Source organism: Cebus imitator, unplaced genomic scaffold (genome assembly GCF_001604975.1).
Source record: "Cebus imitator isolate Cc_AM_T3 unplaced genomic scaffold, Cebus_imitator-1.0 Scaffold181, whole genome shotgun sequence".
Classification (NCBI taxonomy): Eukaryota; Metazoa; Chordata; class Mammalia; order Primates; family Cebidae; genus Cebus; species Cebus imitator.
In genome coordinates this window covers 916,565-937,999 of record NW_016107496.1, presented here as the reverse complement: position 1 = coordinate 937,999, position 21,435 = coordinate 916,565, and the positions used below count along the sequence as shown (strand labels likewise).

The 21,435-nt window shown below is 55.0% G+C and overlaps 1 protein-coding gene across 8 annotated transcripts in view; it reads left to right on the top strand.

Annotated features, from left to right (window-relative positions):
• KMT2D (lysine methyltransferase 2D) overlaps positions 1 to 21,435 on the top strand; it is a 42,875-nt gene that overhangs the window by 9,685 nt on the left and 11,755 nt on the right. For 3 of the 8 annotated variants that reach the window (XM_037744675.1, XM_037744674.1, XM_037744673.1), the window contains exons 12-44: positions 116 to 614; positions 714 to 1,822; positions 2,307 to 2,420; positions 2,756 to 2,866; positions 3,501 to 3,605; positions 5,320 to 5,501; positions 5,678 to 5,842; positions 5,928 to 6,037; positions 6,135 to 6,182; positions 6,832 to 7,053; positions 7,598 to 7,717; positions 7,816 to 7,929; positions 8,135 to 8,265; positions 8,350 to 8,497; positions 8,705 to 8,770; positions 8,950 to 9,060; positions 9,260 to 9,397; positions 9,495 to 9,579; positions 9,809 to 10,050; positions 10,149 to 10,222; positions 10,437 to 10,487; positions 10,607 to 12,418; positions 12,525 to 12,707; positions 12,784 to 12,920; positions 13,152 to 15,052; positions 17,030 to 17,153; positions 17,301 to 17,385; positions 17,491 to 17,557; positions 17,668 to 17,900; positions 18,002 to 18,967; positions 19,034 to 20,761; positions 20,910 to 21,050; positions 21,174 to 21,341. In XM_037744675.1, coding sequence (XP_037600603.1) covers positions 116 to 614; positions 714 to 1,822; positions 2,307 to 2,420; positions 2,756 to 2,866; positions 3,501 to 3,605; positions 5,320 to 5,501; positions 5,678 to 5,842; positions 5,928 to 6,037; positions 6,135 to 6,182; positions 6,832 to 7,053; positions 7,598 to 7,717; positions 7,816 to 7,929; positions 8,135 to 8,265; positions 8,350 to 8,497; positions 8,705 to 8,770; positions 8,950 to 9,060; positions 9,260 to 9,397; positions 9,495 to 9,579; positions 9,809 to 10,050; positions 10,149 to 10,222; positions 10,437 to 10,487; positions 10,607 to 12,418; positions 12,525 to 12,707; positions 12,784 to 12,920; positions 13,152 to 15,052; positions 17,030 to 17,153; positions 17,301 to 17,385; positions 17,491 to 17,557; positions 17,668 to 17,900; positions 18,002 to 18,967; positions 19,034 to 20,761; positions 20,910 to 21,050; positions 21,174 to 21,341 — 11,490 coding nt within the window. Of the gene's footprint in view, positions 1 to 115; positions 615 to 713; positions 1,823 to 2,306; positions 2,421 to 2,755; positions 2,867 to 3,500; positions 3,606 to 5,319; positions 5,502 to 5,677; positions 5,843 to 5,927; positions 6,038 to 6,134; positions 6,183 to 6,831; positions 7,054 to 7,597; positions 7,718 to 7,815; positions 7,930 to 8,134; positions 8,266 to 8,349; positions 8,498 to 8,704; positions 8,771 to 8,949; positions 9,061 to 9,259; positions 9,398 to 9,494; positions 9,580 to 9,808; positions 10,051 to 10,148; positions 10,223 to 10,436; positions 10,488 to 10,606; positions 12,419 to 12,524; positions 12,708 to 12,783; positions 12,921 to 13,151; positions 15,053 to 17,029; positions 17,154 to 17,300; positions 17,386 to 17,490; positions 17,558 to 17,667; positions 17,901 to 18,001; positions 20,762 to 20,909; positions 21,051 to 21,173; positions 21,342 to 21,435 lie in introns of all 8 variants that reach the window. The other 5 variants (XM_037744676.1, XM_017545716.2, XM_037744672.1 and 2 more) reach the window with 5 other exon arrangements.

The window sequence follows — 21,435 nt, the reverse complement described above, 5'->3', positions numbered from 1 at the left end:
GCCTGAGGAGCCGCACCTGTCCCCCCAGCCTGAGGAGCTGCACCTGTCCCCCCAGCCTGAGGAGCCGCACCTGTCCCCCCAGCCTGAGGAGCTGCACCTGTCCCCTCAGCCTGAGGAGCCACGCCTATCCCCCCGGCCCGAGGAGCCACACTTATCTCTCCAGCCTGAGGGACCACATCTGTCCCCTCAGCCTGAGGAATTACGCCTGTCCCCCCAGACTGAGGAGCCACACCTGTCTCCTGTGCCTGAGGAGCCATGCTTGTCTCCCCAGCCTGAGGAATCGCACCTGTCCTCCCAGTCTGAGGAACCACGCCTGTCCCCCCAGCCTGAGGAACTGCACCTGTCCCCTCAGCCTGAGGAACTGCACCTGTCCCCTCAGCCTGAGGAGCCACCCCTGTCCCCTCGGCCTGAAGAGCCCCCTGAGGAGCCAGGCCAATGCCCTGTGCCTGAGGAGTTGCCCTTGTTCCCTCCACCTGAGGAGCCACCCTTATCTCCCTTGCTTGGAGAGCCGGCCCTGTCTGAACCTGGGGAACCACCTCTGTCCCCTCTGCCTGAGGAGCTGCCCTTGTCCCCGTCTGGGGAGCCATCCTTGTCGCCTCAGCTGATGCCACCAGGTAAGGGGATGTTAGCACTCTCTTACCCTGGGACAGCTATAACTCTTCAACTTTTCATGGCATGTCTAATCTAAGAGCCCCTCTTTTTTTCTCTTCCAGATCCCCTTCCTCCTCCACTCTCACCCATTATCACAGCTGTGGCCCCACCGGCCCTGTCTCCTTTGAGGGAGTTAGAGTACCCCTTTGGTGCCAAAGGGGACAGTGACCCTGAGTCACCCTTGGCTGCCCCCATCCTGGAGACACCTATCAGCCCTCCACCAGAAGCTAACTGCACTGACCCTGAGCCTGTCCCCCCTATGATCCTTCCCCCATCCCCAGGCTCCCCAATGGGACCGGCTTCTCTCATCCTGATGGAGCCCCTTCCCTCTCAGTGTTCACCACTCCTTCAGCATTCCCTGCCTCCTCAAAACTCCCCTCCTTCCCAGTGCTCCCCTCCTGCCCTGCCACTGTCTGTTCCCTCCCCGTTGAGTCCCATAGGGAAGGCAGTGGGGGTCTCAGATGAGGCTGAGTCACACGAAATGGATACTGGGAAAGTTCCAGAACCTGAATGCCCAGCCTTGGAACCCAGTGCCACCAGTCCCCTCCCTTCCCCAATGGGCGACCTTTCCTGTCCCGCCCCCAGCCCTGCCCCAGCCCTGGATGACTTCTCTGGCCTAGGGGAAGACATAGCCCCTCTGGATGGGACTGATGCTCCAGGTTCACAGCCAGAGGCTGGACAGACGCCTGGCAGTTTGGCTAGTGAACTTAAAGGCTCCCCTGTGCTCCCGGACCCCGAGGAGCTGGCCCCTGTGACCCCTATGGAGGTCTACCCCGAATGCAAGCAGGCAGCAGGGCAGGGCTCACCATGTGAAGAACAGGAAGAGCCACGTGCATCGGTGGCCCCCACACCACCCACTCTCATCAAATCCGACATCGTTAACGAGATCTCTAATCTGAGCCAGGGCGATGCCAGTGCCAGTTTTCCTGGCTCAGAGCCCCTCCTGGGCTCTCCTGACCCAGAGGGGGGTGGCTCCCTGTCCATGGAGCTGGGGGTCTCTACGGATGTTAGTCCAGCCCGAGATGAGGGCTCCCTACGGCTCTGTACCGACTCACTGCCAGAGACTGATGACTCACTATTGTGTGATGCCGGGACAGCTATCAGTGGAGGCAAAGCTGATGGGGAGAAGGGGCGGCGACGCAGCTCCCCAGCCCGTTCCCGCATCAAACAGGTGAGGGGCTGTCTAGCTGCTGCATGTGATCAGCGCTAGGCCACTGTTAGAGGTACAGTCCTGTGTCACTGATAGCTTCTCACCGTGCTTTTTGAATACTAGACTTGGAAATCCTTTATACCAATTATTTTATTAAGGAGAATAATAATATATTGAAGGGATAAATAACTTGCCCAGATTCATGGTTCCTCAGTAATAGAATCGGGACCAGAAACTTGCTTCTTTTAAGCCACTGTTTTTTCTCCTTGTCTATGTCAGCCACTCTTGGGAGGGGAAGAATGGGTTTGGGCTAGAGCTATGTACTTGTTAATATCGGGGAGCTTGGCCTTTTCCCCTGCCCTGAGTGGGACTCCTGGGCATTTGTCACTTGTTCCGTTTTTACTCTGTTTTACTGTGTCCATTTGTCACTTGTTCCGTCTAAGCATGTAAGCCCAACACACTAGCCCTTGACATGCTCCTGTCATTGCTCCCTTCTTTCACTCAGGGCCGTAGCAGTAGTTTTCCAGGGAGACGCCGGCCTCGTGGAGGAGCCCATGGAGGACGTGGTAGAGGACGGGCCCGGCTAAAGTCAACTGCTTCTTCCATTGAGACTCTGGTAGTAAGGAGAGGCCTCCTATTCCTCCCATCCCCCAAGCATGCTTTAGCACCGTCTGAGTGCTGCCAGTCGCTTGCATGCTTGCCTACCTGCCTGCTCGTCTGGGACCTGTCTGGCTATGTCTGTGTTCCTCTCCACTTGGCTCCCAGGTTTTTCTGAAATCTCTGCTATCAGGCTGAGGCCCAATTTGGGAGCTGGGGTGTTCTGTCTCTTTTTCCTGGCTTTTGGCCTTCATCTTAGCCAGGGGTTGACACCCTTTTCCCCCAACACCAAAGAGGAAAATAGCTTGGTGGGGGCAGATTTATCTGCCTCACTTTCTACAACTCTCTGCCCATAAGGTTGCTGACATTGATAGCTCTCCCAGTAAGGAGGAGGAGGAAGAAGATGATGACACCATGCAGAATACCGTGGTTCTCTTCTCCAACACAGACAAATTCGTCCTAATGCAGGTACCATACAGTGAGACCAGGTACCATACAGTGAGACCTGGAACACTGAACATTATGGCCAGGACAAGGCCATAATGTTGTGTATGTGTGTGTTTTGGTGAGAGGATAGATGGGGAAAACTGGGAACCTGCTTCTGGGAATACTCAGCTAATGAGAAAACAGACCATGAATTCTACTCATGTTGTTTATTTGTCCATCCATCACATTTCTCTTGAGTGTTTCTTCTGAGCTTGGCACTAAGCTAAGAGCTAGAGAAATTGCAGTGAAAAGGTCTTTGCCCTATTGAAGTTTATAGTTTAGGGAGCTTGTATGTGTCCTTACTTGAAAAATCTTCAAGTTGATAGAATTTTGTCACATATGTGATTCTCACCTGACCAGTCTTTACTCCATCTTATCATCCTTTAATTTCTTCTTGCCTTTGCCCATGTCAGGCTTTACAAATTCAAGTGACCTGATTAGGTGAGTTAGGCATCCTAGGAAGGAGCAGGGTTCCTTGGTAGCTTACAGTGTCCTAATGCTGTGGGATGGGGTTCTTGACTCTCTGGTCTCAAATCAGTGTTGTAGTGTCATAGTAGGCTGAATCTGAGTGGGATGGGGAGATGTTGGACATTCCAGTTTCTTTGTGTTTCCCCAGGACATGTGTGTGGTATGTGGCAGCTTTGGCCGGGGTGCAGAGGGCCACCTCCTTGCGTGTTCGCAGTGCTCTCAGTGCTATCACCCTTACTGTGTCAACAGCAAGGTGAGTTCAGGGCCCAAGAGGTATAGACTGGGGAATAGGGTCAGTTATTTCTTACCCTAGTTCCTTGCCTGGCCATACCACATCTTAAAGCGACCATTGGTCATGGATATTGTTCATTAATCACTGGTGGTTATCAAACTTTTCTTGGGGAAGAGTACTTTGGAACTCACGGTAGACTTTATAGTTTCTCTGTGGTAGACCCTGACTTGCTGATATAATTCAGTCCATTGTAAAAAATAAAACAACTTGGCTGGGCGTGGTGGCTCACGCCTGCAATCAGAGTACTTTGGGAGGCTGAGGTGGGAGGTTGCTTGAGTTCAGGAGTTTAAGACCAGCCTGGACAACATAGACTGCACCTCTACTAACAACCATTAGAAATTAGCCAGGCATGGGAGTGCGTGCCCGTAGTCCCAGCACTCAGGAGGCTGAGGTGGGAGGACTGCTTTAGCCCAGGAGATTAAAGCTATAGTGAGCTGTGATAACTCCACTGCACTTTAACCTGGGTGATAGAGCAAGACTCAGTCTCAAAAAAAAAAAATTTATATAAATGTATCTGTATGTGTATTTTGAGACATTACCTTTCTTTTTTTGTCATTCACATATATAAGTATATATGAGATAACTTTACTAGTAAAAAACATGATATAATCTGAAGATAAATTATAAGTACATGTTCACAAAGAGAAAGCAGTGTTTTTGACCTACGCATGATCAGTTATTTTGGGGTTTTCATTAATATTTATGACTTGTCTATTGCTAATATTTACTAACTAGCAGCAATAGTGAGTTATAAATGTTCAATAATATTTGGGGGAGGCCCGGCCTGGTGGACACACCTGTAATCCCAGCACTTTGGGAGGCCTAGGCAGGCAGATCACCTGAGGTCAGGAGTTCAAGACCAGCATGGCCAACATGGTGAAACCCCATCTCTACTAAAAATACAAAATTAGCCAGGCGTGGTGGCGGGCACCTGTAATCCCAGGTACTCAGGAGGCTGAGGTAGGAGAATTGCTGGAACCTGGGAGGCAGAGGTTGCAGTGAACCGAGATTGCACCACTGCACTCCAGCCTAGGCGATGGAGTGAGATCCATCTCGAAAAAGAAAAACTGGGGGACCTAATTCTGTCCACAGTCTCTTTTGAGGGGCTTGGCTAGTGGAAAGATTGGTATGCTATTCATAATGTGTCAGTGGCTAGTGCAGCTCTTCTCTGATCAGCAGAGATTGTTGGGAGCCTAAGTTTAGAGCCACTGTTTTGGGGATAAGGGTGCTCTGCATGAGTCTCCCTGTGCTCAAATGGAGGCCTGGTCTCTGCATTGGAGTTGTTCCAGCCTTACCCTTAGAAGTCCCACCTCCTAGACTGGGCGCTGTGGTACATGCATGTAATCCCAGCACTTCGGGAGACTGAGGTGGGTGGATCATCTGAGGTCAGGAGTTCACCACCAGCCTGACTAACATGGTGAAACCTCATCTCTACTAAATACAAAAAAAAAGGAGCCAGGCATGGTGACACATGCCTGTAATCCTAGCTACTTGGGAGGCTGAGGCAGGAGAAGTGCTTGTACTTAGGAGGTGGAAGTTGCAGTGAGCCGAGATTGTGCCATGGCATTCCAGCCTGGGCAACAAGAGTAAAACTCCGTCTCACAATAAAAACAACAAAAAAAGTTCTAACTCCTTTCCACCTTACATTCTGTGAAATTCCCGTCTTCTGCCCCAGATCACTAAGGTGATGCTGCTCAAGGGCTGGCGTTGTGTGGAGTGTATTGTGTGTGAGGTGTGCGGCCAGGCCTCCGACCCCTCACGCCTGCTGCTCTGTGATGACTGTGACATTAGCTACCACACATACTGCCTGGACCCCCCACTGCTCACTGTGCCTAAGGGCGGCTGGAAGTGCAAGTGGTAAGGAGACTGGGATCTTCAGTGGAGCCTGGGGCCTTGGGATGTTAAAGTGGATATGATGTTGAGTACGTGACAGAGGCTGGGTTTGGGAGGCCAGGCTGGTGGCTGGGGTTCCCATTGAGGGGACTTCTGGGTTCTTTGGGTAGGTGTTAAGACTGTTTTTCTGCTCCTACCAGGTGTGTGTCTTGTATGCAGTGTGGGGCTGCCTCCCCTGGCTTCCACTGTGAATGGCAGAATAGTTACACACACTGTGGGCCCTGTGCCAGCCTGGTGACCTGCCCTATCTGTCATGCTCCTTATGTGGAAGAGGACCTACTAATCCAGTGCCGCCACTGTGAACGGTGAGTACATCTCTTTCCCCTCACGTCGGCCCTGTTGCCGGCCTCACATTGCCCATGCTCATCTCCCTCGGCCTCTGTTCTCCAGGTGGATGCATGCTGGCTGTGAGAGCCTTTTCACAGAGGACGATGTGGAACAGGCAGCCGATGAAGGCTTTGACTGTGTCTCCTGCCAGCCCTATGTAGTAAAGCCTGTGGGTGAGTACCAGCTGGTGGGTAGGGGTAGGAGTCAGGGCAGGGGTACCTTGCTTTGGGACAGGGCCTCAGCCACCTCGGTTTGTCCTTCTCACCACAGTGCCTGTTGCGCCTCCAGAGTTGGTGCCTATGAAGGTGAAAGAGCCAGGTGAGTCACAGAAATTTTGAATGCCAAAGCCAGATCAGACCTCAGACATCATCTAGTCTAGCTCTAGTCCCCCAGCTTCATTTCCTCATTTTAAGAGGAGGAAACTCGGACCCAGGGAAGTTAAGTGGCCTACCTAAAGTCACCTAGTAAGTTAGTGGCAAAGTTATGACTAGATCCGAGGTCTCCAGCTTCCCAGGCAGTGTTTCTTTCCTCAGCCACCATGGCCTTTTCACTGCCAGAATTTCATCTTCAGAGAACACAGCTCTTTTCTCAGTGAAAGGGGCCAGGGACATCTCCTTCATTGTGATATGGGCGCTGTTACTGGCATCTAGGACACTGTGTGCTGACATTCAGCAAGTAGGGGCCCTTCTAGCCCCAGACAGCAAGAGAATCTATTTAGTGAACCTAGGGTTAATCATGAGCAAAGGCAGGCTTCTGAGTTACAGTTCCTCTCTGAATCTCCCTGGGTCACTGACAGAGAACTCAGGCCTCAGCCAGTGACCCTTGGCCTTTTCTCCCCAGCATTTAGACCCTAGGCTGGACTTTCTGTCATTGCCTTTGTCTCAGCTAAGGACATAGGTTGAAACTTGCAGTTCTGGTTTCCCTGGGGCTTCCATCCAGGGATCACACACTCTTTCCTCTTATACAGAGCCCCAGTACTTTCGCTTCGAAGGTGTGTGGCTGACGGAAACTGGCATGGCTGTGCTGCGTAACCTGACCATGTCACCACTGCACAAGCGGCGCCAGCGGCGAGGACGGCTTGGCCTCCCAGGCGAGGCAGGGTTGGAAGGTTCTGAGCCCTCAGATGCCCTTGGCCCTGATGATAAGAAGGATGGGGACCTGGACACCGATGAGCTGCTCAAGGGTGAAGGTTAGCTTGGGGAATCTTAGGGAGCGGCAGAGTAGTGGGAGCGCGCCTTTGGGAGTGAGATGTTGGGTGGGGGCTGCGTTGCCGCTCACAGTAACCCTTAAGCACTGCTGGTTTTGTCCAGGTGGCTTTGTGGCAAGGTACTCAGCTCCCTTAGTGGAAGGGTGACAAGGTTAAAAGGGCCCAAAGGGCTGGACGTGGTGGCTCACACCGGTAATCCCAGCACTTTAGGAGGCCGAGGTGGGTGGATCACAAGGTCAGGAGATTGAGACCATCTTGGCTAACACAGTGAAACCCTACTAAAAAATCTCTACTTAAAAAAAAAAATACAAAAAATTAGCTGGGTGTGGTGGCACGTGCCTGTAGTCCCAGCTACTCAGGAGGCTGAGGCAGGAGAATCACTTGAACCTGGGAGGGAGCGGTTGCAGTGAGCCAAGATTGTGCCACTGTACTCCAGCCTGGGCAAAGGAGCGAGACTTCGTCTCAAAAAGAAAGGGGGATGCCTGTAGTTCTGACCTGCCGCCATCTCTTCTGTCACCATACGCAGGTGGTGTGGAGCACATGGAGTGTGAAATTAAACTGGAGGGCCCTGTCAGCCCTGATGTGGAGGCTGGCAAAGAGGAGACCGAGGAAAGCAAAAAACGCAAGCGTAAACCCTATCGGCCTGGTGAGGACCTGGGATGGGGTGGTAGGGTGGTGGGGTGGTGCGGGGCAGCTCACTAGGTCCCCCAGCAGCTTCTCATCTGCAGCTCTGCCTCCTCATAGGCATTGGTGGTTTCATGGTGCGACAGCGGAAATCCCACACGCGCATGAAAAAGGGGCCTGCTGCACAGGCGGAGGTGTTGAGTGGGGATGGGCAGCCCGACGAGGGTGAGACGGGTGAGGGCACCAGTGGGGCCTGGGAGAAGGTGGGGCAATGCCAGAGAGACCCAGGGGATGGACTCATTGAAAGGGCCAAGAGGGTGGTGGACCCAGCTGATGTTGTGGGAGAGAGTAGGCACAAAGTGTCACGCTTGGGTGACATGCTGTTGGGAGCATCATGCTCTCAGCCCCCAGAATCTGACACTTGTTGTTCTGTCCACAGTGACACCTGCTGATGTGCCTGCAGAGGGTGCTGTGGAGCAGAGCTTAGCTGAAGGGGATGAGAAGAAGAAGCAACAGCGGCGAGGGCGCAAGAAAAGCAAACTGGAGGACATGTTCCCTGCCTACCTGCAGGTGGGTCTCAGGCTCCAAGCAGTGATGGAGGTGTCTGCGCCTTGCAGGGCATGAAGAAGCCTGTTTCTCCTTGACTCCCCACAGGAAGCCTTCTTTGGGAAGGAGCTGCTGGACCTGAGCCGTAAGGCCCTTTTTGCAGTTGGGATGGGCCGGCCAGGCTTTGGACTAGGAACCCCAAAAGCCAAGGGAGAGGGAGGCTCAGAAAGGAAGGAGCTCCCCACCTCGCAGAAAGGTTAGTTATGTGGGAGTGAGTGGTCTGAGAGAATCCAACTTCCTTCTGGATTAGGAGCTGGTAAGTTATTTGATGGGAAATGAACTGGCCTCCAGGAGTCAAGGGTGGGGTCACGGGTCCTGGCCTATAGGGCTGTGGGAGCTGGGAACCTGTTCTGGGCATCAGATGCAGGACATCTCTGATTGGAGGCGGGAATCTTGCTCATAGGAGATGATGGTCCAGATATTGCAGATGAAGAATCCCGTGGCCTCGAAGGCAAGGCTGATACACCAGGTGAGGGCTGCCGGGGGTACTGTGTCCTGTCTTGGCCTTGCCTCTGTCACTCTGCCATGCCTCTGAATATTGTCAGGGTTGGAGGCTGGAAACTGTCCCATGGTCCTCTGTGGTTCAGAGTGGCCAGTATGGTACCTCCATGCTGGCCTTGACCCATGGGTTTCTCCTGGCATTTACAGGACCTGAGGATGGGGGTGTGAAGGCATCCCCAGTGCCCAGTGACCCTGAGAAACCAGGCACCCCAGGTGAAGGGATGCTTAGCTCTGACTTAGACAGGATTTCCACAGAAGGTGAGACTGTGACCCACACCTCTTTGTGTTTAAGGGTTTTCTGTGGGCAAAGGAGAAGGTCCTATCGGTGGAACTGTGATCTGTACAGCTTCTCTGGTGCAGAATCCTGGGCACCTTCCCTGGCCTTGACCATTTGTAGACCTGTGGTGTCACCTGAACTTCTCAGTCTTCCTCAACAGTGTCCTTCATTCCCCCACAGAACTGCCCAAGATGGAATCCAAGGACCTGCAGCAACTCTTCAAGGATGTTCTGGGCTCTGAACGAGAGCAGCATCTGGGTTGTGGAACCCCTGGTCTAGAAGGCAGCCGTACGCCACTGCAGAGGCCCTTTCTTCAAGGTGATACGGGTGGGAGTGGTCTGAAGACTGGCATGACCAAGCTTGCCTCCAGGATGGGCCAGTTGTTCTCTTTTCTCTGATCCTGTCCGTCTTGTAGGTGGACTCCCTTTGGGATGTCTCCCCTCCAGCAGCCCAATGGACTCCTACCCAGGCCTCTGCCAGTCCCCGTTCCTGGATTCTAGGTTGGTGTCTCTGCGTAACCTTCATGGGCAGTTCCTGTTGTCCTTTCCCTCCATCTGAGTTCATGCCTCGCCTCCCTCGGACTCCAGCAGCACTTCCCTTGTCCTCCCCGTTCCCTTGTTAGTGGTCCTCCTCTTTGGGGGCAGGGCAGTGGCCTGGGGCTCTGGGCAGTTTGTCTGGGGTGGGACTTGGCATCTCTGCCCCCTGTGACTCTCTGCCCCTGCGCCCCAGGGAGCGCGGGGGCTTCTTTAGCCCGGAACCCGGTGAGCCAGACAGCCCCTGGACAGGCTCAGGCGGCACCACGCCCTCCACTCCCACAACCCCCACCACAGAGGGTGAGGGCGACGGACTCTCCTATAACCAGCGGAGTCTTCAGCGCTGGGAGAAGGATGAGGAGTTGGGCCAGCTGTCCACCATCTCGCCCGTGCTCTATGCCAACATTAATTTTCCTAATCTCAAGCAAGATTACCCAGGTACTTGTGGGACAAGGGCAAAGGAGACAGCCTGGCAACATGGCAGGTGGAAGGGTCATCTGCCAAGTCTCCTCTGACTCACCCTCTCTGCCCTCCAGACTGGTCAAGCCGTTGCAAACAAATCATGAAGCTCTGGAGAAAGGTTCCAGCAGCAGATAAAGCCCCCTACCTGGTGAGACAGAAAGGAGCATGGGTCAGCATGAGAACTGAGAGGGAGGGAGGGATCTTTGAGTAATTTACCTCAGTTCTTTCCACTCCCCACTCTTAAAGCAGCTGGGCCAGAAGGGATCAGCTTTTGGGTAGGGAGTGTGAAAACACTGTACAGCATTGGGGGCGGGGCATGAGGCTGAGCACCAGGCCCTAAGGCTGTGTCCCATATCCCTCAGCAAAAGGCCAAAGATAACCGGGCAGCTCACCGCATCAACAAGGTGCAGAAGGTGAGTGGGGCTGGGCCGGGGCATAGCAGTCCTCTAATGGGTGGCTTCTCTTGAGGGTGAAGGGACATGGGACTTGCCTGCAGCAGCCTGACTGGTCTGTGCCTGGTCTCCCCCTATAGCAGGCTGAGAGCCAGATCAACAAGCAGACCAAGGTGGGCGACATAGCCCGTAAGACTGACCGACCAGCCCTACATCTCCGCATTCCCCCCCAGCCAGGGGCACTGGGCAGCCCGCCCCCCGCCGCTGCCCCCACCATTTTCATTGGCAGCCCCACTGCCCCCGCCGGCTTGTCTACCTCTGCGGACGGGTTCCTGAAGCCGCCGGCGGGCTCGGTGCCCGGCCCTGACTCGCCTGGTGAGCTCTTCCTCAAGCTCCCACCCCAGGTGCCCGCCCAAGTGCCTTCGCAGGACCCCTTTGGACTGGCCCCCGCCTATGCCCTGGAGCCCCGCTTCCCCACAGCACCACCCACCTATCCCCACTATCCTAGTCCGACGGGGGCTCCTGTGCAGCCCCCAATGCTGGGCAACTCATCTCGTCCTGGGACTGGTCAGCCAGGGGAATTCCACACTACCCCACCTGGCACCCCCCGACACCAGCCCTCCACACCTGACCCCTTCCTCAAACCCCGCTGCCCCTCGCTGGATAATCTGGCTGTGCCTGAGAGCCCTGGGGTAGGGGGAGGCAAGGCTTCCGAGCCCCTGCTCTCACCCCCACCTTTTGGGGAGTCCCGGAAGGCTCTCGAGGTAAAGAAGGAAGAGCTTGGGGCATCTTCTCCTAGCTATGGGCCCCCAAACCTGGGCTTTGTTGACTCACCCTCCTCAGGCCCCCACCTGGGTGGCCTGGAGTTAAAGACACCTGATGTCTTCAAAGCCCCCCTGACCCCTCGGGCATCTCAGGTAGAGCCCCAGAGCCCGGGCTTGGGCCTAAGGCCTCAGGAGCCACCCCCTGCCCAGGCTTTGGTCCCTTCCCCTCCAAGTCACCCAGACATCTTTCGCCCTGGCTCCTTCCCTGACCCCTATGCCCAGCCCCCATTGACCCCTCGGCCCCAGCCTCCACCCCCTGAGAGCTGCTGTGCTCTGCCCCCTCGCTCATTGCCCTCTGACCCTTTCTCCCGAGTGCCTGCCAGTCCTCAGTCCCAGTCCAGCTCCCAGTCTCCACTGACACCGCGTCCTCTGTCTGCTGAAGCTTTCTGCCCGTCCCCCGTTACCCCTCGCTTCCAGTCCCCTGACCCATATTCTCGCCCACCTTCACGCCCTCAGTCCCATGACCCGTTTGCCCCATTGCATAAGCCACCCCGACCCCAGCCCCCTGAAGTTGCCTTTAAGGCTGGGTCTCTAGCCCACACTCCGCTGGGGGCTGGGGGTTTCCCAGCAGCGCTACCCTCGGGGCCAGCAGGTGAGCTCCATGCCAAGGTCCCAAGTGGGCAGCCCCCCAATTTTGTCCGGTCCCCTGGGACGGGCGCATTTGTGGGCACCCCTTCTCCCATGCGTTTCACTTTCCCTCAGGCGGTAGGGGAACCTTCCCTAAAGCCCCCTGTCCCTCAGCCTGGTCTCCCGCCACCCCATGGGATCAACAGCCATTTTGGGCCCGGCCCCACCTTGAGCAAGCCTCAAAGCACAAACTACACAGTAGCCACAGGGAACTTCCACCCATCGGGCAGCCCCCTGGGGCCCAGCAGCGGGTCCACAGGGGAGAGCTATGGGCTGTCCCCGCTCCGCCCCCCGTCAGTTCTGCCACCACCTGTACCCGACGGATCCCTCCCCTACCTGTCCCATGGAGCCTCACAGCGATCAGGCATCACCTCTCCTGTCGAAAAGCGAGAAGACCCAGGGGCTGGAATTGGTAGCTCTTTGGCGACACCTGAACTACCAGGTACCCAGGACCCAGGCATGTCCGGCCTTAGCCAGACAGAGCTGGAGAAGCAACGGCAGGTAAGTTGACTCCCTGGAACTACGCCCTTCATATCGCTCCTGTCTCTGGGTCAGCCGCATGATTGGAGTAGAATGGGCTTATTCCACTTCTGTGTTTTCTGCACAGCGCCAGCGACTACGAGAGCTGCTGATTCGGCAGCAGATCCAGCGCAACACCCTGCGGCAGGAGAAGGAAACAGCTGCAGCAGCTGCAGGAGCAGTGGGGCCTCCAGGCAACTGGAGTGCTGAGCCCAGCAGCCCTGCCTTTGAGCAGCTGAATCGAGGCCAGACCCCCTTTGCTGGATCACAGGTAGGTAGAGTGGCAAGGGATAGTGGGGCCAGAATATTGAAGGTTGCCCCACCTTCATCTGCCTTGTCTCTTGTAGGACAAGAGCAGCCTTGTGGGGTTGCCTCAAAACAAGCTGAGTGGCCCCATTCTGGGGCCAGGGTCCTTCCCTAGCGATGACCGACTCTCCCGGCCACCTCCACCAGCCACGCCTTCCTCTATGGATGTGAACAGCCGGTGAGTCTCCGAGAGGTTCCCTGGGGGTAAACTAAGGGGGATGGATTTTATCACTGTTGCATACTGCTGTGATTTTCCTGTCTCACTAATCCTTTTCCGATATCACTTTCTCTTCTTCCTCCTTCCTTTCCCCTTCATTACATTAATTCTATCCTTCCTCACTGCCCTAAGCCTGTGTTCTTGCTACTTTTCATCTGATTTCATCTTACTGACTACTGTGTATTCTTTCAGGCAACTGGTAGGAGGCTCCCAAGCTTTCTATCAGCGAGCACCCTATCCTGGGTCCCTGCCCTTACAGCAGCAACAGCAACAACTGTGGCAGCAGCAACAGGCAACAGCAGCAACCTCCATGCGATTTGCTATGTCAACTCGCTTTCCATCAACTCCTGGACCTGAACTTGGCCGCCAAGCCCTAGGTTCCCCCTTGACAGGAATTCCCACCCGCCTGCCAGGCCCTGGTGAGCCAGTGCCTGGTCCAGCTGGTCCTGCCCAGTTCATTGAGCTGCGGCACAATGTACAGAAGGGACTGGGACCTGGGGGAACTCAGTTTCCTGGTCAGGGCCCACCTCAGAGACCTCGTTTTTACCCTGTAAGTGAGGACCCCCACCGACTGGCTTCTGAAGGGCTTCGGGGCCTGGCGGTATCAGGTCTTCCCCCACAGAAACCCTCAGGCCCACCGGCCCCTGAATTGAACAGCAGCCTCCATCCAACACCTCATACCAAAGGTCCTACCCTGCCAACTGGCTTGGAGCTGGTCACCCGGCCCCCCTCAAGCACAGAGCTTGGCCGCCCCCCTCCTCTGGCCCTGGAAGCTGGGAAGTTGCCCTGTGAAGATCCTGAGCTGGATGATGATTTTGATGCCCACAAGGCCCTAGAGGATGATGAAGAGCTTGCTCACCTAGGTCTGGGTGTGGATGTGGCCAAGGGTGATGATGAACTGGGCACCCTAGAAAACCTGGAGACCAATGACCCCCACTTGGATGACCTGCTCAATGGAGACGAGTTTGACCTGCTGGCGTATACTGATCCTGAGCTGGACACTGGGGACAAGAAGGACATCTTCAATGAGCACCTGAGGCTGGTGGAATCAGCTAATGAGAAGGCTGAACGGGAGGCCCTGCTGCAGGGGGTGGAGCCAGGACCCTTGGGCCCTGAGGAGCGCCCTCCCACTGCTGCTGATGCCTCTGAGCCCCGCCTGGCATCTGTGCTCCCTGAGGTGAAGCCCAAGGTGGAGGAGGGTGGACGCCACCCTTCCCCTTGTCAGTTCACCATTGCTACCCCCAAGGTAGAGCCTGCACCTGCTGCCAATTCCCTTGGCTTGGGGCTGAAGCCAGGACAGAGCGTGATGAACAGCCGGGATACCCGGATGGGCACAGGGCCATTTTCTAGCAGTGGGCACACAGCTGAGAAGGGCTCCTTTGGGGCCACAGGAGGACCACCAGCTCACCTGCTGACCCCCAGCCCATTGAGTGGCCCAGGAGGATCCTCCCTGCTGGAAAAGTTTGAGCTCGAGAGTGGGGCCCTGACCTTGCCTGGCGAACCTACAGCATCTGGGGATGAGCTAGACAAGATGGAGAGCTCACTGGTAGCCAGCGAGTTGCCCCTGCTCATTGAGGACCTGTTGGAGCATGAGAAGAAGGAGCTGCAGAAGAAGCAGCAGCTTTCAGCACAGTTGCAGCCTGTTCAGCAACAGCAGCAACAGCAGCAGCAGCAGCAGCAGCAGCAGCAGCAGCAGCAGCATCAGCAGCATTCCCTACTATCTACACCAGGCCCTGCCCAGGCCATGTCTTTGCCACATGAGGGCTCTTCTCCCAGTTTGGCTGGGTCCCAACAGCAGCTTTCCCTGGGTCTTGGAGGTGCCCGACAGCCAGGCTTGGCTCAACCACTGATGCCCACCCAGCCACCAGCTCATGCCCTCCAGCAGCGCCTGGCCCCATCCGTGGCTATGGTGTCCAATCAAGGGCATATGCTGAGTGGGCAGCACGGAGGGCAGGCAGGCTTGGTACCCCAGCAGAGCTCACAGCCAGTGCTATCACAGAAGCCCATGGGCACCATGCCACCTTCCATGTGCATGAAGCCCCAGCAACTGGCAATGCAGCAGCAGCTGGCAAACAGCTTCTTTCCAGATACAGGTAACCTCGGCTGGTAACATAGCCAAGTTACTCAGGGTGATCATTGTTATCATTAAATGGGCACTGAGGCTAGAGACCTAAAATAATCCCTAGTTAAGATGAGACACAAAGAACTTTGGCTGAATAACATACTAGTGGTAGAGGCAGAAACACTAGCTTTTAAGAAGAGAGAGAACAGTTGCTGTCATATAGGAGGCATATAGCAGATGTTTGAATAAATTGAATGAATGTATGAAGCCTAATTAGCAGAGTCTTTGTAGCTGTGGTGAAATTGAAAGCTTAGGAATTGAAAAGAAGTGCAAATAAAAGCAGTTGAGGCCTGGCGCGGTGGCTCACGCCTGTAATCCCAGCATTTTGGGAGGCCGAGATGGGCGGATGACTTGATATCAAGACCAGCCTGGCCAAGATGGTGAAACCCTATCTCTACTAAAGATATAGAAATTAGCTGGGTGTGGTGGTGCACACCTATAGTCCTAGCTACTCGAGAGGCTGAGGCAGGAGAATCACTTGAACCCAGGAGGCAGAGGTTGTAGTGAGCCAAAATCGCACCACTGCACTCCAGCCTGGGCAACAGAGCAAGACTGTCAAAAAAAAAAAAAAAGCAGGTGGGATAGATGAAAAAGTTCGGTGAGGCTGTGATGGCGGGAAAACCTATGTATGTTTCAAGAACAGTAGGTGAAATGGTTAGGCTGGAGTAGACTGTTGAGTGTGAAGTAAGTGACATAATTTTGGTGAGGTAAGGTTGGGGCCAGATTGGAAAATACCTCAAATTATAATAGCATTTATTGAGTAATTACTATTTGCCAAGTAGTTTACTGAGCACTTTGCACTTTTTGTCCAATTTAATAATTACAGCAGACTCATTAAGTAGGTATTGTTATTATCTTTGATTACAGAAGAGGAAACAGATGTGGAGGTTAAGTAACTTGTCCAAGATTACGCAGCAGCTAGCAGAACTAGATCTGAAGCCTGGTCGGTACTCCTCTTAACTGTTTACTGCCTCAGAATTCCAGGAGAGGGAGTTTGGTTAGTCCTTTAGAAAGTGGGAGCTCTAGCTGGGCGCAGTGGCTCACTCCTGTAGTCCCAGCACTTTGGAAGGCCAAGCTGGGTGGATCACCTGAGGTCAGGAGTTCAAGACTAGCCTGGCCAATACGGTAAAACCCCATCTTTACTACAGATACAAAAATTAGCTGGGCATGGTGGCGGGTGCCTGTAATCCCAGCTACTCGGGAGGCTGAGGCAGGAGAATCGCTTGAACCCAGGAGGCAGAGGTTGCAGTGAACCAAAATTGTGCCATTGCACTCCAACCTGGGTGATAACAGCAAGATTTGTCTTAAAAAAAAAAAATAGAAAGTGGGAGCTCAGTTAAGTTTTCTGAGCAGTGGAGAAATATGCAAAGTGTAGGATTTTAGGAAGACTTAAGTTTTTGGTAGTGGTTTGTTTCTTCTTTTTTGCCCAGCAGTTTAGACAGACAGGAGAGTGGACTACAGGTGATGCATGTGGTACCCAAAACAGCTCTGGCATCTAGGGCTTTGCAACAGTGCCAGCGTCTTGGGTTCTTGAGATGTGCTAGTTGCACTAAGAACATTGTATTTGAAGAATGCTTTCCAAGTCATAAAATATAGTTATATTCTTGTCACATTTGATCCTCTCAACACCTCTATGAGGTAGATGGAGTAGAGATCATCATCTCTACCAAATTAAAGGGTAAACTGAGGTGAAATAACACAGATTGACTCAACAAATTTTTATGGAGCCCCTTTTCCTAGCACAGTGCAAGTAAAAACAGGACCACATATCCTGTGAATAATAGAGCTGATTCACCCAGGCAGACTGGCTCCTAATTCAGTGGCCTTTCTGCCTTGTCATGCCATTGTTCTGCCTGGCTTGGTGGAGGTCAGGATGTTGAAAGGAATCTCAGATATTCAGTGGAGCATTGGCTCCATAACCCAGCTCACTTGGTTCTTCCCTCTCCAGACCTGGACAAATTTGCTGCAGAAGATATCATTGATCCCATTGCAAAGGCCAAGATGGTGGCTTTGAAAGGCATCAAGAAAGTGATGGCTCAAGGCAGCATTGGGGTGGCACCTGGTATGAACAGGTAAGACTCAGGGCTGGAATGGGGATGGATGGCCCTTTTCTTTCCCAGTCACACCCCTTCTTGGCCCTCCTCCCCACTTGTCCCACATCTTTGCTTTCCAACTTTTTCATTGCCAACACTTACCCTCTGTGCTTTGGTGGACTGCAGGCAACAAGTGTCTCTGCTAGCTCAGAGGCTCTCGGGGGGACCTGGCAGTGATCTGCAGAACCATGTGGCAGCTGGGAGTGGCCAGGTAAGTGGTCAAGTGGGAGTAGGAACTTGTGTTTTCTGCCATTGGGCCACCCTTCTTAGGGCCTGGCAGGGAACAATGACCCTTTAACAGCCTCTCTCATTGCAGGAGCATAGTGCTGGTGATCCCTCCCAGCCTCGTCCCAACCCGCCCACTTTTGCTCAGGGAGTTATCAGTGAGTATGGGGCACGGGAGCAAGGTGCAGGGAAGTGGTTTGGGACAGATAGAGGAAGAGGGATTGGGATTACCGTTTTGCAGGTCCTGACACCCAGCTGCCTTTCCTAGATGAAGCTGACCAGCGGCAGTATGAGGAGTGGCTGTTCCATACCCAGCAGCTCCTACAGATGCAGCTGAAGGTGCTAGAGGAGCAGATTGGTGTACACCGCAAGTCCAGGAAGGCTCTGTGTGCCAAGCAGCGCACTGCCAAAAAAGCTGGCCGTGAGTTCCCAGAAGCTGATGCTGAGAAGCTCAAGCTGGTTACAGAGCAGCAGAGCAAGATCCAGAAACAGCTGGATCAGGTGGGGAAAGCAAACTTCAGCCTAGCACCCAGAAGGCAGGGAAGAGGGATGGCATGGGGGGAGCATGCCTCAGCCTGACTTCTCTGACCCTCCCACATTAGGTCCGGAAACAGCAGAAGGAACACACTAATCTCATGGCAGAATATCGGAACAAGCAGCAGCAGCAACAGCAACAGCAGCAGCAGCAACAGCAACAACACTCAGCTGTGCTGGCTCTCAGCCCTTCCCAGAGTCCCCGGCTACTCACCAAGCTCCCTGGTCAGCTGCTCCCTGGCCATGGGCTGCAGCCACCACAGGGGCCTCCGGGTGGGCAAGCTGGAGGTCTTCGCCTGCCCCCTGGGGGTATGGCACTATCTGGACAGCCTGGTGGCCCCTTCCTTAACACAGCTCTGGCCCAACAGCAGCAACAACAACATTCTGGTGGGGCTGGATCCCTGGCTGGCCCCTCAGGAGGCTTCTTCCCTGGCAACCTTGCTCTTCGAGGCCTCGGACCTGATTCAAGGCTTTTACAGGAAAGGCAGCTGCAGCTGCAGCAACAGCGCATGCAGCTGGCCCAGAAACTGCAGCAGCAGCAACAGCAGCAGCAGCAGCAGCAGCAGCACCTCCTAGGACAGGTGGCAATCCAGCAGCAACAGCAGCAGGGTCCTGGAGTACAGACAAACCAGGCTCTGGGTCCCAAGCCCCAGGGGCTTCTGCCTCCCAGCAGCCACCAAGGTCTCCTGGTCCAACAGCTGTCCCCTCAACCACCCCAGGGGCCCCAGGGCATACTAGGCCCTGCCCAAGTGGCCGTGTTGCAGCAGCAACACCCTGGAGCTTTGGGCCCCCAGGGCCCTCACAGACAGGTGCTTATGACCCAGTCCCGGGTGCTCAGTTCCCCCCAGCTGGCACAGCAGGGTCAGGGGCTTATGGGACACAGGCTGGTCACAGCCCAGCAGCAGCAACAACAGCACCAACAGCAAGGGTCCATGGCAGGGCTTTCCCATCTTCAGCAGGGTCTAATGTCACACAGTGGGCAGCCCAAACTGAGCACTCAGCCCATGGGCTCTTTACAGCAGCTTCAGCAGCAGCAGCAGCTGCAACAGCAACAGCAACTTCAGCAACAGCAGCAGCAGCAACAGCAGCAGCAGCTTCAACAGCAGCAGCAGCAGCTGCAACAGCAACAGCTACAGCAGAAGCAGCAGCTACAGAAGCAGCAGCTACAGCAGCAGCAGTTTCAACAGCAGCAGCAGCAGCAGCAGCAGCAACAACAGCAGATGGGCCTTTTAAACCAGAGTCGAACTTTACTGTCTCCTCAGCAACAACAGCAGCAGCAGGTGGCACTTGGCCCTGGCATGCCAGTAAAGCCTCTTCAACACTTTTCAAGCCCTGGAGCCCTGGGCCCAACCCTCCTCTTGACGGGCAAGGAACAAAACACCGTAGAAACTGCTGTTTCTTCAGAGGTCACTGAGGGGCCCTCTACACATCAGCGAGGGCAGTTAGCAATAGGAACTACCCCTGAGTCAATGGCCACTGAACCAGGAGAGGTAAAGCCCTCACTCTCCGGGGACTCACAACTCCTCCTTGTCCAACCCCAGGCCCAGCCTCAGCCCAACTCTTTGCAGCTGCAGCCACCACTGAGGCTTCCAGGACAACAGCAGCAGCAAGTTAGTCTGCTCCACACAGCAGGTGGAGGAAGCCATGGGCAGCTGGGCAGTGGATCATCTTCTGAAGCCTCATCTATGCCCCACCTGCTGGCTCAGCCTTCTGTTTCCTTAGGGGAGCAGGCTGGGCCCATGACTCAGAACCTTCTAGGCCCCCAACAGCCCATGCTAGAACGGCCCATGCAAAATAATACAGGACCACAACCTCCCAAACCAGGACCTGTCCTCCAGGCTGGGCAGGGTCTGCCTGGGGTTGGAGCCATGCCTACAGTGGGTCAGCTTCGAGCACAGCTCCAAGGAGTCCTGGCCAAAAACCCACAGCTGCGGCACTTAAGTCCTCAGCAGCAGCAACAGCTACAGGCACTCCTCATGCAGCGGCAGCTGCAGCAGAGTCAGGCAGTACGCCAGACCCCACCCTACCAGGAGCCTGGGACCCAGGCCTCTCCCCTCCAGGGCCTCCTGGGCTGTCAACCCCAACCTGGGGGCTTCCCTGGATCTCAGACAGGCCCCCTCCCGGAGCTGGGGGCAGGGCCTCGACCTCAGGGCCCACCCCGGCTCCCTGCCCCACCAGGAGCCTTATCTACAGGGCCAGTCCTTGGCCCTGTCCATCCCACACCTCCACCATCCAGCCCTCAAGAGCCAAAGAGACCTTCACAATTACCTTCCCCCAGCTCCCAGCTTCCCACTGAGGCCCAGCTCCCTCCCACTCATCCAGGGACCCCCAAAGCCCAGGGGCCAACCTTGGAGCTGCCTCCTGGGAGGGTCTCACCTGCTGCTGCCCAGCTTACAGATACCTTGTTTGGCAAGGGTCTGGGACCTTGGGATCCCCCAGACAACCTAGCAGAAGGTCAGAAGCCAGAACAGAGCAGCCTGGTACCGGAGCATCTGGACCAGGTGAATGGACAGGTAGTGCCTGAGGCACCCCAACTCAGCATCAAGCAAGAGCCTCGGGAAGAGTCATGTGCCCTGGGAACCCAGTCAGTGAAGAGGGAGGCCAATGGGGAGCCCATAGGGGCACCAGGTACCAGCAACCACCTCCTGCTGGCAGGCCCTCGCTCAGAAGCTGGGCATCTGCTCTTGCAGAAGCTACTCCGAGCAAAGAATGTGCAACTCAGCACTGGGCGGGGGTCCGAGGGGCTGCGAGCTGAGATCAACGGACACATTGACAGCAAGCTGGCTGGGCTGGAGCAGAAACTACAGGGTACCCCCAGCAACAAGGAGGTGAGTATTCTGGCTAGAGTGGAGTAGGTAGAGTGGGGCCTAGAGTCAGTGGGGTCGAGGGGCATACAGAATGAGCAAGTCTGTGTCAGACAGAGATGAGGGCTCTGAGGAGGAGGGTAGCGGTCTTCACTGGGCTTATTTGGCTTAGGATGCAGCAGCAAGGAAGCCTTTGACACCGAAGCCCAAGCGGGTACAGAAGGCAAGCGACAGGTTGGTGAGCTCCCGAAAGAAGCTGCGGAAGGAGGACGGGGTCAGGGCCAGCGAGGCCTTGCTGAAACAGCTGAAACAGGTGACCCCCAGGAGCCAGTCCCCTGGTCCCATCCCAGGATAGGGGGCATCCTGTCCCCCAGCTGTGTAATGACAGAGCTGCAAACGCTGTAGGTTTTTAACTTTGTCATCTTGCCCCTTGTAGGAGCTGTCCCTGCTGCCCCTAATGGAGCCTGCTATCACCGCCAATTTTAGCCTTTTCGCTCCCTTTGGCAGTGGCTGTCCAGTCAATGGGCAGAGCCAGCTGAAGGGGGCCTTTGGAAGTGGGGCACTGCCCACTGGCCCTGACTACTATTCCCAGCTGCTTACCAAGGTCAGAAAAATGGCAATATTTTTTGGGAATAGTGAAATTCTTGGGAAGGTGAGGGTGGGAATGGAAAACTTGAGGAAATTGCTGATACAGAGTG